Genomic DNA, 20,679 nt, shown 5'->3' with positions numbered 1-20,679 from the left:
AATGTGAGATGGTTTGCAGCAAAATTCCAACATATGCCCCAATAGTTCTAACAGAGCATGAAATAGCAGTTAGCCTTGCAAACACAAAGCCAAATAAGGCCCCTGGACCTGATGGCCTGACTGGACGAGTACTTAAAGATTGTGCACCTCAGCTGACAGGTGTCATCACCAAATTGTTTCAGCTTCTGCTGGACAAGTGCACAGTACCTAGCTCCTGGAAGATGTCCAACATAGTGCCTGTACCTAAGAAACCAAGGGCAAACCTTTTAAATGATTTTAGACCAATAGCACTTACTTCTGTTTTATGCAAAAGTATGGAAAGGGTTGTATCCAAGCACCTAACATCAGCTGTGACCTGCCATCTTGATCCCCTCCAATTTGCATATAAAAGGTCAAGAGGAACTGATGATGCAACAGTAACCTTAATTGACAAAGTGACCAAACACTTGCAACAGACAACAAACTATGCGAGAGTGTTATTTATCGACTTCAGTTCTGCTTTTAACTCAATCAGAACACATATCCTTTTAAAAAGGCTCTTGGATTTAGATGTGAATGGGGGTCTAATTCTGTGGATCAAAGATTTTCTGTCTGAGCGTCCACAAAGAGTGTGCTTAAATGGTAATGTGTCAGAACTGACCGTTTTAAATGCAGGAGCACCTCAAGGCACCATCTTGTCGCCTCTATTGTTCTCTTTGTATACAAATGAGTTTAGATTTCAAGACTCAGATTTTAGCTTATTCAAATATGCTGATGATATGGCACTTGTTGGCCTCCTACGCGCAGGGGACACTAAAGGAGAGAATATGTATTTTAATCATGTAGCTTCGCTCCAGAACTGGTGTCTATCGAGTGCTTTACAGATAAACATTAGTAAAACTAAAGAAATGGTTATAGCCAGTAAAAACAATATTTCTGACTCCTGCCTCACAATCATGGGAGAAATTGTTGAAAAGGTAAACTGCTTTAAATATTTAGGAACTTACATCGATAGTCACCTCAAATTCATAGATAACACAGACTATGTCTTTAAAACAGCTCTGCAGAGGCTACACCTACTTAGGAAGCTGAATGAGTTTGGGGTGAGTAAAAAGGTTCTTGAAATGGTGTACAAGAATCTGGTAGAAAGTATTTTGTCTTTTAACATGGTCGCATGGTACGGGCATTTAGATGTTAAATGTAAAAACAAACTGACAAGAGTGGTCAATACCGCTAGTAAAATCATAGGGAAACCACAGATGCCACTTTGTGACAGGCACATACTGAACACTAAAAAGAAAGCCCAAGACATAACAAGTGACCCTTCTCATCCACTGCACTCCCAGTTCGAAGTGCTTCCATCAGGTCGGCGATTCAGACTGCCAAGAGCCACAAAAAATGTTTATAAAAAATCATTTGTACCAAATGCAATAAAATTATTAAATTCATAAAGGAGAAAATGACCCCCCCCCCCCCAACTCTAACTGCACATTGTTTTATGAAATTACTGTTTTTAAACCTATAACTTTATGAAATGTATTAAAACTCTGGCTTATTACTATACTAAATTATTATTTTAAATTCAAGAACCATGCTGACTGTGATGTTGTCGAGGACTACAGGCGCTCTCCTGGTTTCCTGCTGTGCTTGAATGTTGTGTTGTTTGTCATCTGTCTTATTCTTGTGAAGCCGAAGACAATTTTCCACTTTGTGGACAAATAAAGTTCTATTCTATTCTATTCTATATATGCTTCCTCTGGGAAATATTATGAGGAAACACTCCATACAGTTTCAGTGTTATGCAGATGATACTCAGCTTTATGTATCAATGAAGCCCGATGGCACCAGTCAGTTATGTAAGTTAGAAACGTACCTACGGTCTTTAAATGTACTATGGGAGGTAAAGCCTTCAGTTATCAGGCCTGCTCGTGATACCTACAGTCTCTAAATGTACTATGGGAGGTAAAGCCTTCAGTTATCAGGCCTGCTCGTGGTACAGTCTCTAAATGTACTATGGGAGGTAGAGCCTTCAGTTATCAGGCCTGCTCGTGGTACAGTCTCTAAATGTACTATGGGAGGTAGAGCCTTCAGTTATCAGGCCTGCTCGTGGTACCTACGGTCTCTAAATGTACTACGGGAGGTAGAGCCTTCAGTTATCAGGCCTGCTCGTGGTACAGTCTCTAAATGTACTATGGGAGGTAGAGCCTTCAGTTATCAGGCCTGCTCGTGATACCTACAGTCTCTAAATGTACTATGGGAGGTAGAGCCTTCAGTTATCAGGCCTGCTCGTGGTACAGTCTCTAAATGTACTATTGGAGGTAGAGTCTTCAGTTATCAGGCCTGCTCGTGGTACCTACGGTCTCTAAATGTACTATGGGAGGTAGAGCCTTCAGTTATCAGACCTGCTCGTGGTACCTACGGTCTCTAAATGTACTACGGGAGGTAGAGTCTTCAGTTATCAGGCCTGCTCGTGGTACAGTCTCTAAATGTACTATGGGAGGTAGAGCCTTCAGTTATCAGGCCTGCTCGTGGTACAGTCTCTAAATGTACTATGGGAGGTAGAGCCTTCAGTTATCAGGCCTGCTCGTGGTACCTACGGTCTCTAAATGTACTACGGGAGGTAGAGTCTTCAGTTATCAGGCCTGCTCGTGGTACCTACGGTCTCTAAATGTACTACGGGAGGTAGAGTCTTCAGTTATCAGGCCTGCTCGTGGTACCTACGGTCTCTAAATGTACTACGGAAGGTAGAGCCTTCAGTTATCAGGCCTGCTCGTGGTACCTACAGTCTATGAATGTACTATGGGAGGTAGAGCCTTCAGTTATCAGGCCTACTCGTGGTACAGTCTCTAAATGTACTATGGAAGGTAGAGCCTTCAGTTATCAGGCCTGCTCGTGGTACCTACAGTCTATGAATGTACTATGGGAGGTAGAGCCTTCAGTTATCAGGCCTTCTCATGGTACCTACAGTCTATGAATGTACTATGGGAGGTAGAGCCTTCAGTTATCAGGCCTTCTCGTGGTACCTACAGTCTCTAAATGTACTATGGGAGGTAGAGCCTCTCTCTCTCTCTCTAACTAACTTTTGCTAAAATGTTGCTTAGTGCTCATGATGGTTTTTGGGTTAGGGTTTGTCACACTAATGACTTGGTGCTATACAAATAAAGATTGATTAATTGTCTGAATGAATAATGGCCACCTAGGCACATTAACAGTCGTCCAGGTACATTAACAGTTACAATAAAAGTCAGGAGTTGAATCAACAAACAGCTGCAGGTTTAAAAATAGCGATTATAAATCATTTACTAACTCACCGTATCAAAGAGCTCATCCAGCAGCTCGTTCACCTCCTTCTCTGTAAGAGAGGAAACATTTTACACTGAAAGTCAGATAGCAAGCGCAGGGATAAGGGGGGGGGGGGGGGGGGTGTACTGTTACCATGTTAACTGCTACAGCAGTAGCCTGTTTTTCTTTTTTTGAAAGCTCAAGATCTAGGCTGACAGATATGACCTTGCTTGTTTAAAAAAAATATCACATACAGCCAGGTGCCTTGTATACCTATATTAGCAGTCACAGCAGGTGTTCTTTAGCAAACTCTAAAGAAGTGAAAGTATGACAAGATACTAAAGTAGTTGAAGGTAGGGGGGTCTGGGGGAATCCCCCCCAGGAGAAAAAAATAGCCAATCTAACATTCAAATGAAGCTTTTTGGAGCATTTTGAGATTAGATCATGAGAAATGAGGACCGTGTAATGATACTAGGAGGATATATAAGTGGATACCTTGTGAATTCCCAGGGCATATAATAAAGATGTTTTGACAATTAGTGTATTCACCCTTTTTTGCATTACAAATCTGAATCTGAGAAGTAACTAGCAGATAAACTAAAAAACTTTATAGAAAATGTACAATATTGCTTTTGTAAATTTATACAGAACTTTAAGTATTGTACTTTATAACTTTCACCCACTCAGTCGTTAAAAGTAAACTAGTGCTAGCTTGTTAAGCTAATATGACATCCAGTTTACAGGTGATTCATGTCGCGGGGTGCTCTGTGTGGGTAATGTGCTGTATCACCTGTTGTCTTGACGCGTGTTCCTAACGCCGTGTGTCCGTTAGCGGAGCACTCGGCGACTGTCTGCTCTGCCTGCACGTAATAAAACTTTATTATCATTCTCCTGTATTTCATTTTGGTCGGGAAAATAAAGTTGCGCACCGAAGCAAAACAAGTCCTGACATGACGGGCGGTGCACGCTGATGTTCGCTACCAAAATAAAAGCCTCCTACACGCCGAGCGGACTTCACGTAGCAGATAAAATTTCTGACTGTAAATGAAATGCCACACAGACGCACAGGCCTACTACACTTATATTACAGGATTCAGATAAATGCATGACATTAAAGACAGCAGTTTGCACGTTTATCATTAACCAACATTCTGCTCCATTTTTTTGTCTGATTGATGCTGACTAAAAATATTACAATTGTGAAATTGATGGAAATCTGTTTTAGTGACGGAGAACTTTAATCCCTGATCACATGACCTCCTCTCTCAGGGTCAGTTCAGACAGATGACCACAGAACAACACCTACTGGTGATCTGCACCGCCCTGTCCGTCCTGTAGTCCTCCACATCCGGTTCATCGTGCTCCTCCAGGAAGTTATATTCAGGGTCGTCTTCATCGTCAGCTTCCTCTGAGACAGACACAGAATCGGGATCAAAACATAAAGTGTGTAACGTTGTTCACGCTCAATATTCAGGTGGGGCGCTCCCACTTTCGGTCTCATCAAAGGTAAAGTGTGGGAAGTTGGCGGAGACAGTGTTCAGGTAAAAATTAGGACTTTTCTGTAATTCATTATTATTAGACCAGACAGGAAGTGTTTCATATCTAACTGTTTGACCGTGCTACATGAAATCAGACTTATTTTGAAAGTTAACCTGATGTCTGACCTTCATTGTCCGGGGCCATCAGACCCTGCAGCCACCTCGTCCAATGACGGTCCTCCTCTCGCTGGGCAGGATTCTGCTCATACATGTCAGCGGTGATGTCAGGGGCTAGAAGCTCCGCCTCCAGCTGACCCAGAGGAACATTAACCAATCGAAGTTTGGAGCGTGTGCGATACGCTAAACTGCCTTCATCATTCTCATCACTTTTTTTTCTGTCCAGAGACTGAGAATGAGAGAATAAATGTTATTTTCATTTTTATTGATTTTTCTGAGACTGTAACTTTCATGTCCATAAAGAATATTGTCAACCAATAAATACAGACTGCAGTTACTGAGGGGTTACCTGGTTACAGGTCTAGTTCATACTGAGGGATTACCTGGTTACAGGTGTAGTTTATACTGAGGTGTTACCTGGTTACAGGTGTAGTTCATACTGAGGGGTAACATGGTTACAGGTGTAGTTCATACTGAGGGGTTACCTGGTTACAGGTTTAGTTCATACTGAGCGGTAACATGGTTACAGGTGTAGTTCATACTGAGGGGTTACCTGGTTACAGGTGTAGGTGGGGCTGCAGTCCAGCTCCTCGTCCACAGCATTCAGTCTTTCGAGGAAGGAGGACTCAGGAGCAGCTAAGAGGTGCTGAGGGGTGCAGGTGGAGGTCATCACCTGGTTCTTCAGACGTCCTGGAAATCTCTAACCAACAGGTCAGAGTTCAGAGGTCAGTGTACACGAAAGGGTCCAGGTATTTGTAACGGCGGAGGTCAATAATTAGCATGGGACTAAAGCGGTTTCTTACTGTACCGCACACATTTATTGGTCCACAAATGAACTGGTCCATTCCATCCCACTTTTTTGCTACCCTTCTGTTGGGGTGCCAAGCATACCGATCCGACCCTTAAAAGGTGGGGCTAGACGCATTGCAGTCCGCTGACTGGTCGAAAGGATCATCATTTCTCCGCGCGACAGCAGGTTAGGACAAACACATAACGCACCATGCTTTAATATCCAGTGGATTTCCTGTAAAATACTTTCAAGCTGATTCATTTATTGGACAAAATGTCAGCACTATGCCACGAACAGAAGGAGGTGCAGAGGGAACTGGATGGTGCTGAGGAACAATAGAGTGTTCCAACGAATTGCGCAAAAGGACGGCTGCAGTGGGGTTCGCTGGACATCATAGCAATGCCAGTGAAAAATGCAAAAAGCTCCACAGGGAGTACATGAGGATCAAAGAACAGCCCGAGGGGTGTTCAGAGAAAGTGGTTATGGACTCGATCTACGGCAGCAGACCGACTAGTGAGGGAAGAGAGGGTAGTCAATTTTCACATTTTAAACGGCGCTGCCATTCTCGCCTTTACAGTAGTACACACGTGTGTGGATGTGGTTGAGGTACCTGTGGGAGTGAGTTCGTCCTCAGGTGTTCTGGATGTTCAGGTTGAGGTCTCTGCAGAGTTCTGGGAGGAGAAGTCAAACTGTCGATATCACTGAGAAACATCTGCCCACAAACACAAACAGGAAATGACATCAGCAGCAGAACTGTAAAACAGGTTAACCATGGAGACACACACAGGTAGAGAAGACAGGTAGAGAGACTGGTAGAGAAGACAGGTAGATAGACAGGTAGATAGATAGGTAGAGAGACAGGTAGAGAAACAGGTAGAGCTGACAGGTAGATAGATAGGTAGAGCTGACAGGTAGAGAGAAAGGTAGAGCTGACAGGTAGAGAGAAAGGTAGAGACAGGTAGAGAAGACAGGTAGAGCTGACAGGTAGAGCTGACAGGTAGAGCTGACAGGTGGGTTAAAAATAAACCATTAGGTACAAACCCCCTCCCCCTCACCTCCTCTGTTGTGTCTTCCTCCTCCTCCTCCTCATCAGGACAGTACTCCTCATCTGAAGAGTCTTCATCCTCCTCTAGATCTATATCAACAAACTGAGGGGGCTGCAGACAGACAGGTCCAGAGAGAGAGACAGTCAAGTACAGACAGACAGGAACAGAGATTAACAGGGAGACAGACAGAAAGACAGGAACAGAGACAGACAGACAGGTATACAGACAGACAGGGACACAGACAGGTATACAGACAGACAGACAGACAGGGATACAGATAGACAGGTATAGAGAGAGACAGACAGACAGGAACAGAGACAGGCAGGTATACAGACAGACAGACAGACAGGTATACAGACAAACGGGTCGATGGTTTACCTTCACTGTTTCGACTGCAGACAAACTCCAGTTCTCTGACTGTAAGCAGACAGACAGGTACAGAAACAGACAGTTGAAGGACAGTCATAATTTACACACTTGTCTTGTTTCCAGGTAAATTATCAGAAAGCATTGTGGAATGTGGAGTTCACCTGTCCCAGCTGGATAACCTGTTTCAGTCTGGAACGAGTCATCTTTGGCTCCTGAAGGGAAAAAAAGAGATGAGATTAGTCTGAGGTAGTCTGTAATTGTCATTCCAAAAAGGGGAAACCCGAAGAGGACGAGGAAGAACGCTGATAAATAAACCGTTGTTGTTCCAAAAAAAGGCTGACGGCCTCCTTGGTGTGTCAGGGCCTTACGTGTTTAAATCAGCTTTCAACACCATAGTCACCGCCAACCTCCATTCCAAGCTGATCAACCTCAGACTTAACACCTCCCTGTGTGCTTGGATCCTGGACTTCCTGACAAACAGATCCCAGGTGGTCAGAGTGGGCAGACACACCTCCAGCTCTTGCACCCTCAACACCGGAGCACCACAGGGCTGTGTCCTCAGCCCCCTGCTCTTCACCCTGTACACACATGACTGTGTGGCCACAAGCAACTCCAACATCATGGTGAAATTTGCAGATGACACGTGGTTGTTGGTCGCATCAGCAACTATGATGAGCAGACGTATACAGGGGAGGTTGGAAACCTGTCACAGTGGTGTCAGGACAACAACCTGCTCCTGAACGTCAGCAAAACCAAGGAGCTGATTGTGGACTTCAGGAGAGGACAGCAGAGGGATTACACCCCACTAAGAATTGATGGGACGCTGGTGGAGAGGGTGTGCAGCTTCAAGTAGCTGGGGGTGCACATCTCTAAGGATTTAACATGGACAACCCACATAGACAGTCAGGTGAAGAGGGCGAGGCAGCGCCTCTATCACCTCAGACAGCTGAGGAAATTCAAAGTCTCTGTGAAGGTCCTGAAGACTTTTTATTCCGGAGCGGTGGAGAGTGTGCTGACTGGAAACATCACCCAGTGGTACGGGAACAGCACTGGGCGTGACCGAAGAGCCCTGCAGAGGGTGCTGAAGTCAGCAGAGCGTACAATGGGTACAACACTCCCCACCATCCAGGACATCTTCACAAGGAGGAGCACAGCCAGGGCAAACAGGATCATGAGTGATCCAGTTAACAGACTGTTTATGTGGCTACTCTCTGGCAGGCGCCTTCGACACATTAAGGCGAACACAGAAAGACTCAGGAAGAGCTTCTTTCCTCAGGCTGTCCGGACTGTTAACTCCACTCTCCTCAGTTAAAAATAAAACAGAACTGTGACTATATGATGCACACAAACCACACATTCCAATCTGCACATTGCACTTTGACACCCTGGAAAGTTTTCACTTTTTACATTTGCTATATTTCAATATTTCTTTGTTTAATTTTACATTATATTTCTACATTACTGTATGTGCATTAGTCATTTTTGAGTGTTTATTGCATGGCCTTGCAGAACAGTCTTTACATTTCACTGCACATCTGTATGAGCATGTGACAAATAAAAATCTTGAATCACCAGAGGCCGCCATTTAAGCTACATGGAGAGAATTCACATCAATAAACAAACAAACATCAAACTCACAAACATAGGCAGGTCCTGAGTGTCTCTGATAGTCGCTTTCATCATGGCCACCACATGCTCATGGGTAATCAACTCCTGAAAGAAACGCACAGCACACACATTACACACAGTGTGTAAAACATGTTACAGTGTGTAGAGTATATTAACATGTTACAGTGTGTAGAGTATATAAACATGTTACAGTGTGTAGAGTATATAAACATGTTACAGTGTGTAGAGTATATTAACATGTTACCGTGTGTAGAGTATATAAACATATTACAGTGTGTAGAGTATATTAACATGTTACAGTGTGTAGAGTATATTAACATGTTACCGTGTGTAGAGTATATAAACATGTTACAGTGTGTAGAGTATATTAACATGTTACAGTGTGTAGAGTATATTAACATGTTACAGTGTGTAGAGTATATAAACATGTTACAGTGTGTAGAGTATATAAACATGTTACAGTGTGTATATTAACATGTTACAGTGTGTAGAGTATAATAACATGTTACAGTGTGTAGAGTACATTAACATGTTACAGTGTGTATATTAACATATTACAGTGTGCAGAGTATATAAACATGTTACAGTGTGTAGAGTATATAAACATGTTACAGTGTGTATATTAACATGTTACAGTGTGTAGAGTATATAAACATGTTGCAGTGTGTAGAGTATATAAACATGTTACAGTGTGTAGAATATATAAACATGTTACAGTGTGTAGAGTATATTAAAATGTTACAGTGTGTATATTAACATATTACAATGTGCAGAGTATATAAACATGTTACAGTGTGTAGAGTATATAAACATGTTACAGTGTGTATATTAACATGTTACAGTGTGTAGAGTATATAAACATGTTGCAGTGTGTAGAGTATATAAACATGTTACAGTGTGTAGAATATATAAACATGTTACAGTGTGTAGAGTATATTAACATGTTACAGTGTGTAGAGTATATTAACATGTTACAGTGTGTAGAGTATATTAACATGTTACAGTGTGTAGAGTATATAAACATGTTACAGTGTGTATATATAAACATGTTACAGTGTGTATATTAACATGTTACAGTGTGTAGAGTATATAAACATGTTACAGTGTGTAGAGTATATAAACATGTTACAGTGTGTATATTAACATGTTACAGTGTGTAGAGTATATAAACATGTTACAGTGTGTATATTAACATGTTACAGTGTGTAGAGTATATAAACATGTTACAGTGTGTAGAGTATATAAACATGTTACAGTGTGTAGAGTATATAAACATGTTACAGTGTGTAGAGTATATAAACATGTTACAGTGTGTATATATAAACATGTTACAGTGTGTATATTAACATGTTACAGTGTGTAGAGTATATAAACATGTTACAGTGTGTAGAGTATATTAACATGTTACAGTGTGTAGAGTATATAAACATGTTACAGTGTGTAGAGTATATAAACATGTTACAGTGTGTATATTAACATGTTACAGTGTGTAGAGTATAATAACATGTTACAGTGTGTAGAGTATAATAACATGTTACAGTGTGTAGAGTATATTAACATGTTACAGTGTGTATATTAACATATTACAGTGTGCAGAGTATATAAACATGTTACAGTGTGTAGAGTATATAAACATGTTACAGTGTGTATATTAACATGTTACAGTGTGTAGAGTATATAAACATGTTGCAGTGTGTAGAGTATATAAACATGTTACAGTGTGTAGAATATATAAACATGTTACAGTGTGTAGGGTATATTAAAATGTTACAGTGTGTATATTAACATATTACAATGTGCAGAGTATATAAACATGTTACAGTGTGTAGAGTATATAAACATGTTACAGTGTGTATATTAACATGTTACAGTGTGTAGAGTATATAAACATGTTGCAGTGTGTAGAGTATATAAACATGTTACAGTGTGTAGAATATATAAACATGTTACAGTGTGTAGAGTATATTAAGATGTTACAGTGTGTAGAGTATATTAACATGTTACAGTGTGTAGAGTATATTAACATGTTACAGTGTGTAGAGTATATTAACATGTTACAGTGTGTAGAGTATATAAACATGTTACAGTGTGTATATATAAACATGTTACAGTGTGTATATTAACATGTTACAGTGTGTAGAGTATATAAACATGTTACAGTGTGTAGAGTATATAAACATGTTACAGTGTGTATATTAACACGTTACAGTGTGTAGAGTATATAAACATGTTACAGTGTGTAGAGTATATAAACATGTTACAGTGTGTAGAGTATATAAACATGTTACAGTGTATAGAGTATATTAACATGTTACAGTGTGTAGAGTATATAAACATGTTACAGTGTGTATATTAACATGTTACAGTGTGTAGAGTATATTAAACTGTTACAGTGTGTATATTAACATGTTACAGTGTGTAGAGTATATAAACATGTTACAGTGTGTATATTAAAATGTTACAGTGTGTAGAGTATATAAACATGTTACAGTGTGTAGAGTATATTAAAATGTTACAGTGTGTAGAGTATATTAACATGTTACAGTGTGTAGAGTATATTAAAATGTTACAGTGTGTAGAGTATATTAAAATGTTACAGTGTGTAGAGTATATAAACATGTTACAGTGTGTAGAGTATATTAACATGTTACAGTGTGTATATTAACATGTTACAGTGTGTATATTAATATGTTACAGTGTGTAGAGTATATTAACATGTTACAGTGTGTAGAGTATATAAACATGTTACAGTGTGTATATATAAACATGTTACAGTGTGTAGAGTATATTAACATGTTACAGTGTGTAGAGTATATTAACATGTTACAGTGTGTAGAGTATATAAACATGTTACAGTGTGTAGAGTATATAAACATGTTACAGTGTGTAGAGTATATAAACATGTTACAGTGTGTAGAGTATATTAACATGTTACAGTGTGTAGAGTATATAAACATGTTACAGTGTATAGAGTATATAAACATGTTACAGTGTGTAGAGTATATAAACATGTTACAGTGTGTATATTAACATGTTACAGTGTGTAGCGTATATTAACATGTTACAGAGTGTATATATAAACATGTTACAGTGTGTAGAGTATATAAACATGTTACAGTGTGTATATTAACATGTTACAGTGTGTAGAGTATATTAACATGTTACAGTGTGTATATTAACATGTTACAGTGTGTAGAGTATATTAACATGTTACAGTGTGTAGGGTATATAAACATGTTACAGTGTGTAGAGTATATAAACATGTTACAGTGTGTAGAGTATATAAACATGTTACAGTGTGTATATTAACATGTTACAGTGTGTAGAGTATATTAAAATGTTACAGTGTGTATATTAACATGTTACAGTGTGTAGCGTATATAAACATGTTACAGTGTGTATATTAACATGTTACAGTGTGTAGAGTATATAAACATGTTACAGTGTGTATATTAACATGTTACAGTGTGTAGAGTATATTAAAATGTTACAGTGTGTAGAGTATATAAACATGTTACAGTGTGTAGAGTATATTAAAATGTTACAGTGTGTAGAGTATATTAAGATGTTACAGTGTGTAGAGTATATTAAAATGTTACAGTGTAGAGTATATTAAAATGTTACAGTGTGTAGAGTATATTAAAATGTTACAGTGTGTAGAGTATATAAACATGTTACAGTGTGTAGAGTATATTAACATGTTACAGTGTGTATATTAACATGTTACAGTGTGTAGAGTATATTAACATGTTACAGCTTACATGCAGAATGGAGCGCACGTTGCTCGATGTCAGGTTATGCTGTTTGGACTTCATGTCCAGGTCAATGTCCAGTCGTCCCATTTCATCTTCACTGTCGTCACTGGTCTCCATGGTGACCACCATCCCACTACCTGAGCCAAGAAAGACATCATTTCATGGTAAAACATTTGGCTCTTTGCACTCACCTTTCACCTTTTAGAAACATCTATGATATTTATGAGGGTGTCACATTTTCTTGATCTCAACCATTCTTTTGTTTCAACCCTTGAAATCTAACCCAGAATCTGTGATCCTCGTATCCTCTCGTATTGTATCTCTGCTTCCTGTATTCCTGCACACATGTGAAAGACAATGAAACACTAGAAAGACTACGAGAATAGCTTAGCGGTTAGCCGGTCGGTACGCTGTGGCTGTGAGAGAGCAGAGTCACTCTGAGGAAGAACTCTCAATATCCTTACAATATGTTTGAGTCCTTTTAATATAAATACAAACATAATGGCAGTGTTTGCCTTAAATATTATTATACTGTCCAAAGTACGAGGGTTAGGGGGACCTGTCCAAAGTATGAGGGTTAGGGGAACCTGTCAAAAGTATGAGGGTTAGGGGGACCTGTCCAAAGTATGAGGGTTAGGGGGACCTGTCCAAAGTATGAGGTTTAGGGGGACCTGTCCAAAGTATGAGGTTTAGGGGGACCTGTCCAAAGTATGAGGTTTAGGGGGACCTGTCCAAAGTATGAGGGTTAGGGGGACCTGTCCAAAGTATGAGGTTTAGGGGGACCTGTCAAAAGTACGAGGGTTAGGGGGACCTGTCCAAAGTACGAGGGTTAGGGGGACCTGTCCAAAGTACGAGGGTTAGGGGGACCTGTCAAAAGTATGAGGTTTAGGGGGACCTGTCAAAAGTATGAGGGTTAGGGGGACCTGTCCAAAGTATGAGGTTTAGGGAGACCTGTCCAAAGTATGAGGTTTAGGGGGACCTGTCCAAAGTATGAGGTTTAGGGGGACCTGTCAAAAGTATGAGGTTTAGGGGGACCTGTCAAAAGTATGAGGGTTAGGGGGACCTGTCCAAAGTATGAGGTTTAGGGGGACCTGTCAAAAGTACGAGGGTTAGGGGGACCTGTCCAAAGTACGAGGGTTAGGGGGACCTGTCCAAAGTACGAGGGTTAGGGGGACCTGTCCAAAGTTTGAGGGTTAGGGGGACCTGTCAAAAGTATGAGGTTTAGGGGGACCTGTCCAAAGTACGAGGTTTAGGGGGGACCTGTCAAAAGTACGAGGTTTAGGGGGGACCTGTCCAAAGTATGAGGTTTAGGGGGACCTGTCCAAAGTATGAGGGTTAGGGGGGACCTGTCCAAAGTACGAGGGTTAGGGGGGACCTGTCCAAAGTATGAGGTTTAGGGGGGGACCTGTCCAAAGTATGAGGTTTAGGGGGGGACCTGTCCAAAGTATGAGATTTAGGGGGACCTGTCCAAAGTATGAGGTTTAGGGGGACCTGTCCAAAGTACGAGGGTTAAGGGGACCTGTCAAAAGTATGAGGTTTAGGGGGACCTGTCCAAAGTACGAGGTTTAGGGGGACCTGTCCAAAGTATGAGGTTTAGGGGGACCTGTCAAAAGTATGAGGGTTAGGGGGACCTGTCCAAAGTACGAGGGTTAAGGGGACCTGTCAAAAGTACGAGGGTTAGGGGGACCTGTCCAAAGTACGAGGGTTAGGGGGACCTGTCAAAAGTATGAGGTTTAGGGGGACCTGTCAAAAGTATGAGGGTTAGGGGGACCTGTCCAAAGTATGAGGTTTAGGGGGACCTGTCCAAAGTATGAGGTTTAGGGGGACCTGTCCAAAGTATGAGGTTTAGGGGGACCTGTCCAAAGTATGAGGTTTAGGGGGACCTGTCCAAAGTATGAGGTTTAGGGGGACCTGTCAAAAGTATGAGGTTTAGGGGGACCTGTCAAAAGTATGAGGTTTAGGGGGACCTGTCAAAAGTACGAGGGTTAGGGGGACCTGTCCAAAGTACGAGGGTTAGGGGGACCTGTCCAAAGTACGAGGGTTAGGGGGACCTGTCCAAAGTTTGAGGGTTAGGGGGACCTGTCAAAAGTATGAGGTTTAGGGGGACCTGTCCAAAGTACGAGGTTTAGGGGGGACCTGTCAAAAGTACGAGGTTTAGGGGGGACCTGTCCAAAGTATGAGGTTTAGGGGGACCTGTCCAAAGTATGAGGGTTAGGGGGGACCTGTCCAAAGTACGAGGGTTAGGGGGGACCTGTCCAAAGTATGAGGTTTAGGGGGGGACCTGTCCAAAGTATGAGGTTTAGGGGGGGACCTGTCCAAAGTATGAGATTTAGGGGGACCTGTCCAAAGTATGAGGTTTAGGGGGACCTGTCCAAAGTACGAGGGTTAAGGGGACCTGTCAAAAGTATGAGGTTTAGGGGGACCTGTCCAAAGTACGAGGTTTAGGGGGACCTGTCCAAAGTATGAGGTTTAGGGGGACCTGTCCAAAGTATGAGGGTTAGGGGGACCTGTCCAAAGTATGAGGGTTAGGGGGACCTGTCCAAAGTACGAGGTTTAGGGGGACCTGTCCAAAGTACGAGGTTTAGGGGGACCTGTCCAAAGTACGAGGTTTAGGGGGACCTGTCCAAAGTACGAGGTTTAGGGGGACCTGTCCAAAGTATGAGGTTTAGGGGGACCTGTCCAAAGTATGAGGGTTAGGGGGACCTGTCCAAAGTATGAGGTTTAGGGGGACCTGTCCAAAGTATGAGGGTTAGGGGGACCTGTCCAAAGCATGAGGGTTAGGGGGACCTGTCCAAAGTAAACTAAATTTAAGCTTAAACATACAGTTACAGCGTGTTGATGTGTGTCACCTGAGACAGGTTTCCTCTCCTCATCTTGTCCGTCCTCACTTCCTGTATGAGACTTCTTGTTCCATCTTAAGGCGTTGGTCTCTGCCTCCAGTCTCACAGATTTAGACTCCAGAAAACAAATGTCATCTTCTGCAGGACGCCGCCTCACAGTCTGCTTACCAGAGAGAACCGATCAATGCGACAAGTCATCGAGACAACAAGTCATCGAGACAACAAGTCATTGAGACAACAAGTCACCGAGATAGGCCTGTGCAATAAAACGATAACGATAATTGTCGCAAGAAATTTTTTTGTCAATAAAAATATTAAAATCCACATCCACAGAATCCGTGTTCGGTGTTCTCCCCACACCACACCGGTTAACTAACCCGGGTAAACTGATCAGAGTTAACTAACCTGGGTAAACTGATCACGGTTAACTAACCTGAGTAAACTGATCACGGTTAACTAACCCGGGTAAAGATTAGATTTACTTTATTGATCCCGCAAGGGGAAATTTCAGTTTTTACACTTTGTAATCATGCACATAGGCAATATACACACATATGCAGAAACAGGATCCTATGGACATGCACTAATGGAGAGAAGCCAGAGTGATGGAGCAGCCCACACTGGGCACTCCTAAGCTGATGGTGAGGAGGGAGTCAGTGTTAACTAACCCGGGTAAACTGATCAGTGTTAACTAAACTGGGTAAACTGATCAGTGTTAACTAAACTGGGTAAACTGATCAGTGTTAACTAAACTGGGTAAACTGATCAGTGTTAACTAAACTGGGTAAACTGATCAGAGTTAACTAAACTGGGTAAACTGATCAGTGTTAACTAAACTGGGTAAACTGATCAGAGTTAACTAAACTGGGTAAACTGATCAGAGTTAACTAACCCAGGGGGAAATCTGTTTGTTACAGTTTAGGGCGGGGCAAATAATCGAAAGTTAATCTAAATGACATTCAGAACCTCTAACCGACGTAATCTTGTCGATTATTTGGATTATTTTCAGGGCAGAGTCACGTGACGACATGTCCAATCCACAATATGGAAGCAACACCCGTCGACACATTTTGTCTTTAGGGAAGACGACACCGAACAAAAAGAAGTCAAATGTAAACACTGAGGAAAAACTGTTAGAAACACAAGGTATTTATTTTTACTGTTTTAGAGAAGTTCATTTCTACTTTAAAACTAAAATGTGTCGTTTTCATTTCAAGCTTTGATTTCAGTTCTAAATATTCAATAAATAACCTGAAAACAGTTCATCAGATATTCACTCATTAGAAAACAGATCGCAGCTTTAATAGTGGAGCATATTTACAGACCTCGTCAATCAACTAAATAATGGTTCATTAATCATAATCCATGTTAAAATGTTAAATTAATGGTGATATTGATTTGAGGTCATATCGCATTGATTATTGCAACTCTCTACTGGCAGGTCTTCCTACAGTCACTATCAAACCTCTGCAGATGATACAAAATGCAGCAGCACGACTGGTCTTCAACCTTCCTAAAAGAGCACATGTCACACACGATGGTTTCTATACTGATTAGCGCTCTCAAGAACTGCCCTCAATGTTGTGCTTTGCCTCTGGTCACTTCCTGTCAGCACCTGTGTGTCCAATCAGACTCAAAGCTGATCGTTTGCTCTTCCTGACATTGTTCCCTTTTTTCTAGATCCTTGCTTGTGTTGTTCTTACTCTCTGATGTACGTCACTTTGGATAAAAGAGTCTGCTCAGTGAATTGTAGAATATTGCCGGCTCTACTACAGTTACTCATGAACACCAAAAATCAGTAGGAAGGGTAAGTTTACAATATCAAATAAAATAGAAATACAAGTTACAATAGAATAATAAAAGTAGTAATAATTGGGGCGCGCTGGTGGCTCAGTGGTAGGGCACGCGTCCCATGTATTGAGACTCTCGTCTCGAGCGGTAGGCCCGGGTTCACTTCCACCCGTGGCCCTTTTCCACATGTCATTCCCCGCTCTCTCTCTCTGGTTTCAGACTCTATCCACTGTCCTCTCTCTCTCTCTCTGGTTTCTGACTCTATCCACTGTCCTCTCTCTCTCTGGTTTCTGACTCTATCCACTGTCCTCTCTCTCTCTCTCTCTCTCTGGTTTCTGACTCTATCCACTGTCCTCTCTCTCTGGTTTCAGACTCTATCCACTGTCCTCTCTCTCTCTGGTTTCAGACTCTATCCACTGTCCTCTCTCTCTCTGGTTTCCGACTCTATCCACTGTCCTCTCTCTCTCTGGTTTCTGACTCTATCCACTGTCCTCTCTCTCTCTGGTTTCTGACTCTATCCACTGTCCTCTCTCTCTGGTTTCAGACTCTATCCACTGTCCTCTCTCTCTCTCTGGTTTCTGACTCTATCCACTGTCCTCTCTCTCTGGTTTCAGACTCTATCCACTGTCCTCTCTCTCTCTCTGGTTTCAGACTCTATCCACTGTCCTCTCTCTCTCTCTGGTTTCAGACTCTATCCACTGTCCTCTCTCTCTCTGGTTTCAGACTCTATCCACTGTCCTCTCTCTCTCTGGTTTCAGACTCTATCCACTGTCCTCTCTCTCTCTGGTTTCTGACTCTATCCACTGTCCTCTCTCTCTCTCTGGTTTCAGACTCTATCCACTGTCCTCTCTCTCTCTGGTTTCAGACTCTATCCACTGTCCTCTCTCTCTCTGGTTTCTGACTCTATCCACTGTCCTCTCTCTCTGGTTTCAGACTCTATCCACTGTCCTCTCTCTCTCTCTGGTTTCAGACTCTATCCACTGTCCTCTCTCTCTCTCTGGTTTCTGACTCTATCCACTGTCCTCTCTCTCTCTCTGGTTTCAGACTCTATCCACTGTCCTCTCTCTCTCTCTGGTTTCTGACTCTATCCACTGTCCTCTCTCTCTCTGGTTTCAGACTCTATCCACTGTCCTCTCTCTCTCTCTGGTTTCAGACTCTATCCACTGTCCTCTCTCTCTCTGGTTTCAGACTCTATCCACTGCCCTCTCTCTCTCTCTGGTTTCTGACTCTATCCACTGTCCTCTCTCTCTCTCTGGTTTCTGACTCTATCCACTGTCCTCTCTCTCTCTGGTTTCTGACTCTATCCACTGTCCTCTCTCTCTCTCTGGTTTCTGACTCTATCCACTGTCCTCTCTCTCTCTGGTTTCTGACTCTATCCACTGTCCTCTCTCTCTCTCTGGTTTCTGACTCTATCCACTGTCCTCTCTCTCTCTGGTTTCTGACTCTATCCACTGTCCTCTCTCTCTCTGGTTTCTGACTCTATCCACTGTCCTCTCTCTCTCTGGTTTCTGACTCTATCCACTGCCCTCTCTCTCTCTCTGGTTTCTGACTCTATCCACTGTCCTCTCTCTCTCTCTGGTTTCTGACTCTATCCACTGTCCTCTCTCTCTCTGGTTTCTGACTCTATCCACTGTCCTCTCTCTCTCTCTGGTTTCTGACTCTATCCACTGTCCTCTCTCTCTCTGGTTTCTGACTCTATCCACTGTCCTCTCTCTCTCTCTGGTTTCTGACTCTATCCACTGTCCTCTCTCTCTCTGGTTTCTGACTCTATCCACTGTCCTCTCTCTCTCTCTGGTTTCTGACTCTATCCACTGTCCTCTCTCTCTCTGGTTTCAGACTCTATCCACTGTCCTCTCTCTCTCTCTGGTTTCAGACTCTATCCACTGTCCTCTCTCTCTGGTTTCCGACTCTATCCACTGTCCTCTCTCTCTCTGGTTTCAGACTCTATCCACTGTCCTCTCTCTCTCTGGTTTCAGACTCTATCCACTGTCCTCTCTCTCTCTGGTTTCTGACTCTATCCACTGTCCTCTCTCTCTCTGGTTTCAGACTCTATCCACTGTCCTCTCTCTCTCTGGTTTCAGACTCTATCCACTGTCCTCTCTCTCTCTGGTTTCTGACTCTATCCACTGTCCTCTCTCTCTCTGGTTTCAGACTCTATCCATTGTCCTCTCTCTCTCTCTGGTTTCTGACTCTATCCACTGTCCTCTCTCTCTCTGGTTTCTGACTCTATCCACTGTCCTCTCTCTCTCTGGTTTCAGACTCTATCCACTGTCCTCTCTCTCTCTCTGGTTTCAGACTCTATCCACTGTCCTCTCTCTCTCTGGTTTCTGACTCTATCCACTGTCCTCTCTCTCTCTCTGGTTTCTGACTCTATCCACTGTCCTCTCTCTCTCTCTGGTTTCTGACTCTATCCACTGTCCTCTCTCTCTCTGGTTTCTGACTCTATCCACTGTCCTCTCTCTCTCTGGTTTCAGACTCTATCCACTGTCCTCTCTCTCTCTGGTTTCTGACTCTATCCACTGTCCTCTCTCTCTCTGGTTTCTGACTCTATCCACTGTCCTCTCTCTCTCTCTGGTTTCAGACTCTATCCACTGTCCTCTCTCTGGATTAAAGGCACAAAAAGCCCAAAAATAAATCTTTAAAAAAAAATAAAAAAATAAGTAGTAATAATAATAAGCTACGTTCATAGAGAATATAAACAATATTTATATCTACACTGATGCATTAACAGTGTAGATATTGACCAGTTTTCAACACATTGCACAGTTACAGTAGAGACACAGTAGAAGGGTTAGTACCTGTTGTTAATTCAATTCAAAAAACTTTATTTGTCCCTGGAGGGCAATTCAAAGGCACACAGAGCAATAAATTAACAACAGTGCAGGTAGACGAAACATGTTAACCTAAATATAAAGTGTCAATTTAAATACAACTTAAAGCTTAAACTTAACTTAAAATACAAAATATAAAAGAGTAGATATGAGTGGACAGTGATCGGACTAACAGATGTAAACAGAACTATGTGCAGTAAACAAGAAATAAATATATATATATATATATACAGAGCTATGTGCAAGTAGGCAAATACTAAATGATAAGTTATTAAGGTGCATGGTGAATAATAATAATAATAATAATAATAATAATAATAATAATAATAATAATAACCCTATTCCGTGTTAACTGTGTGTTTCTGTAGTTAGCTCGAGTTATCCAGGTTGTTTCCATGTCAGCGGAGTTATTTAAAAATAATAAATAACAATAACCGCAGCTGAAGCTAAGTGTAGCCTAGCAGTCACTGCGAGCATGCGCAGTGGCTGTTTCACTTGGTACAGTTTTCTGGCGCGAAGAACGGCTGAAATATAAACCGTTCAGGATACTTTATATGATATTCAAACATAAAACTGATGATCTCACCCTGAGAGTAAATCCGGCAGCCATCTGTTACTCTCACATTTACACTCTGTTAGCTTCGATTAGCTTCCACTAGCTGCCCTACTCCGCCACAACAACAACACTTCCGGCCGGAAGCGCTCTTCTTCG

The 20,679-nt window shown here is 42.0% G+C and overlaps 1 protein-coding gene across 2 annotated transcripts in view; it reads right to left on the bottom strand.

Annotated features, from left to right (window-relative positions):
* Positions 1-20,679, bottom strand: part of gon4lb (gon-4 like b) — a 45,899-nt gene extending 25,220 nt beyond the window's left edge. Inside the window, exons 1-12 of one of the 2 annotated variants that reach the window (XM_065957578.1) lie at positions 20,554-20,679; positions 15,355-15,505; positions 12,512-12,642; positions 8,760-8,834; positions 7,283-7,333; positions 7,131-7,169; positions 6,762-6,863; positions 6,317-6,418; positions 5,470-5,616; positions 4,926-5,145; positions 4,568-4,669; positions 3,291-3,331 (exon numbers count right to left, since the gene is read on the bottom strand). In XM_065957578.1, coding sequence (XP_065813650.1) covers positions 3,291-3,331; positions 4,568-4,669; positions 4,926-5,145; positions 5,470-5,616; positions 6,317-6,418; positions 6,762-6,863; positions 7,131-7,169; positions 7,283-7,333; positions 8,760-8,834; positions 12,512-12,642; positions 15,355-15,505; positions 20,554-20,577 — 1,185 coding nt within the window. In that variant the 5' untranslated portion in view covers positions 20,578-20,679. Of the gene's footprint in view, positions 1-3,290; positions 3,332-4,567; positions 4,670-4,925; positions 5,146-5,469; positions 5,617-6,316; positions 6,419-6,761; positions 6,864-7,130; positions 7,170-7,282; positions 7,334-8,759; positions 8,835-12,511; positions 12,643-15,354; positions 15,506-20,553 lie in introns of those variants that run through there. The other variant, XM_065957579.1, reaches the window with a different exon arrangement.

The sequence above is a fragment of the Labrus bergylta genome, chromosome 8, assembly GCF_963930695.1.
Source record: "Labrus bergylta chromosome 8, fLabBer1.1, whole genome shotgun sequence".
In the NCBI taxonomy this organism is placed as follows: Eukaryota; Metazoa; Chordata; class Actinopteri; order Labriformes; family Labridae; genus Labrus; species Labrus bergylta.
Note: the sequence above shows the minus strand (reverse complement) of the source record. Positions and strands in the feature narration are given on the sequence as shown.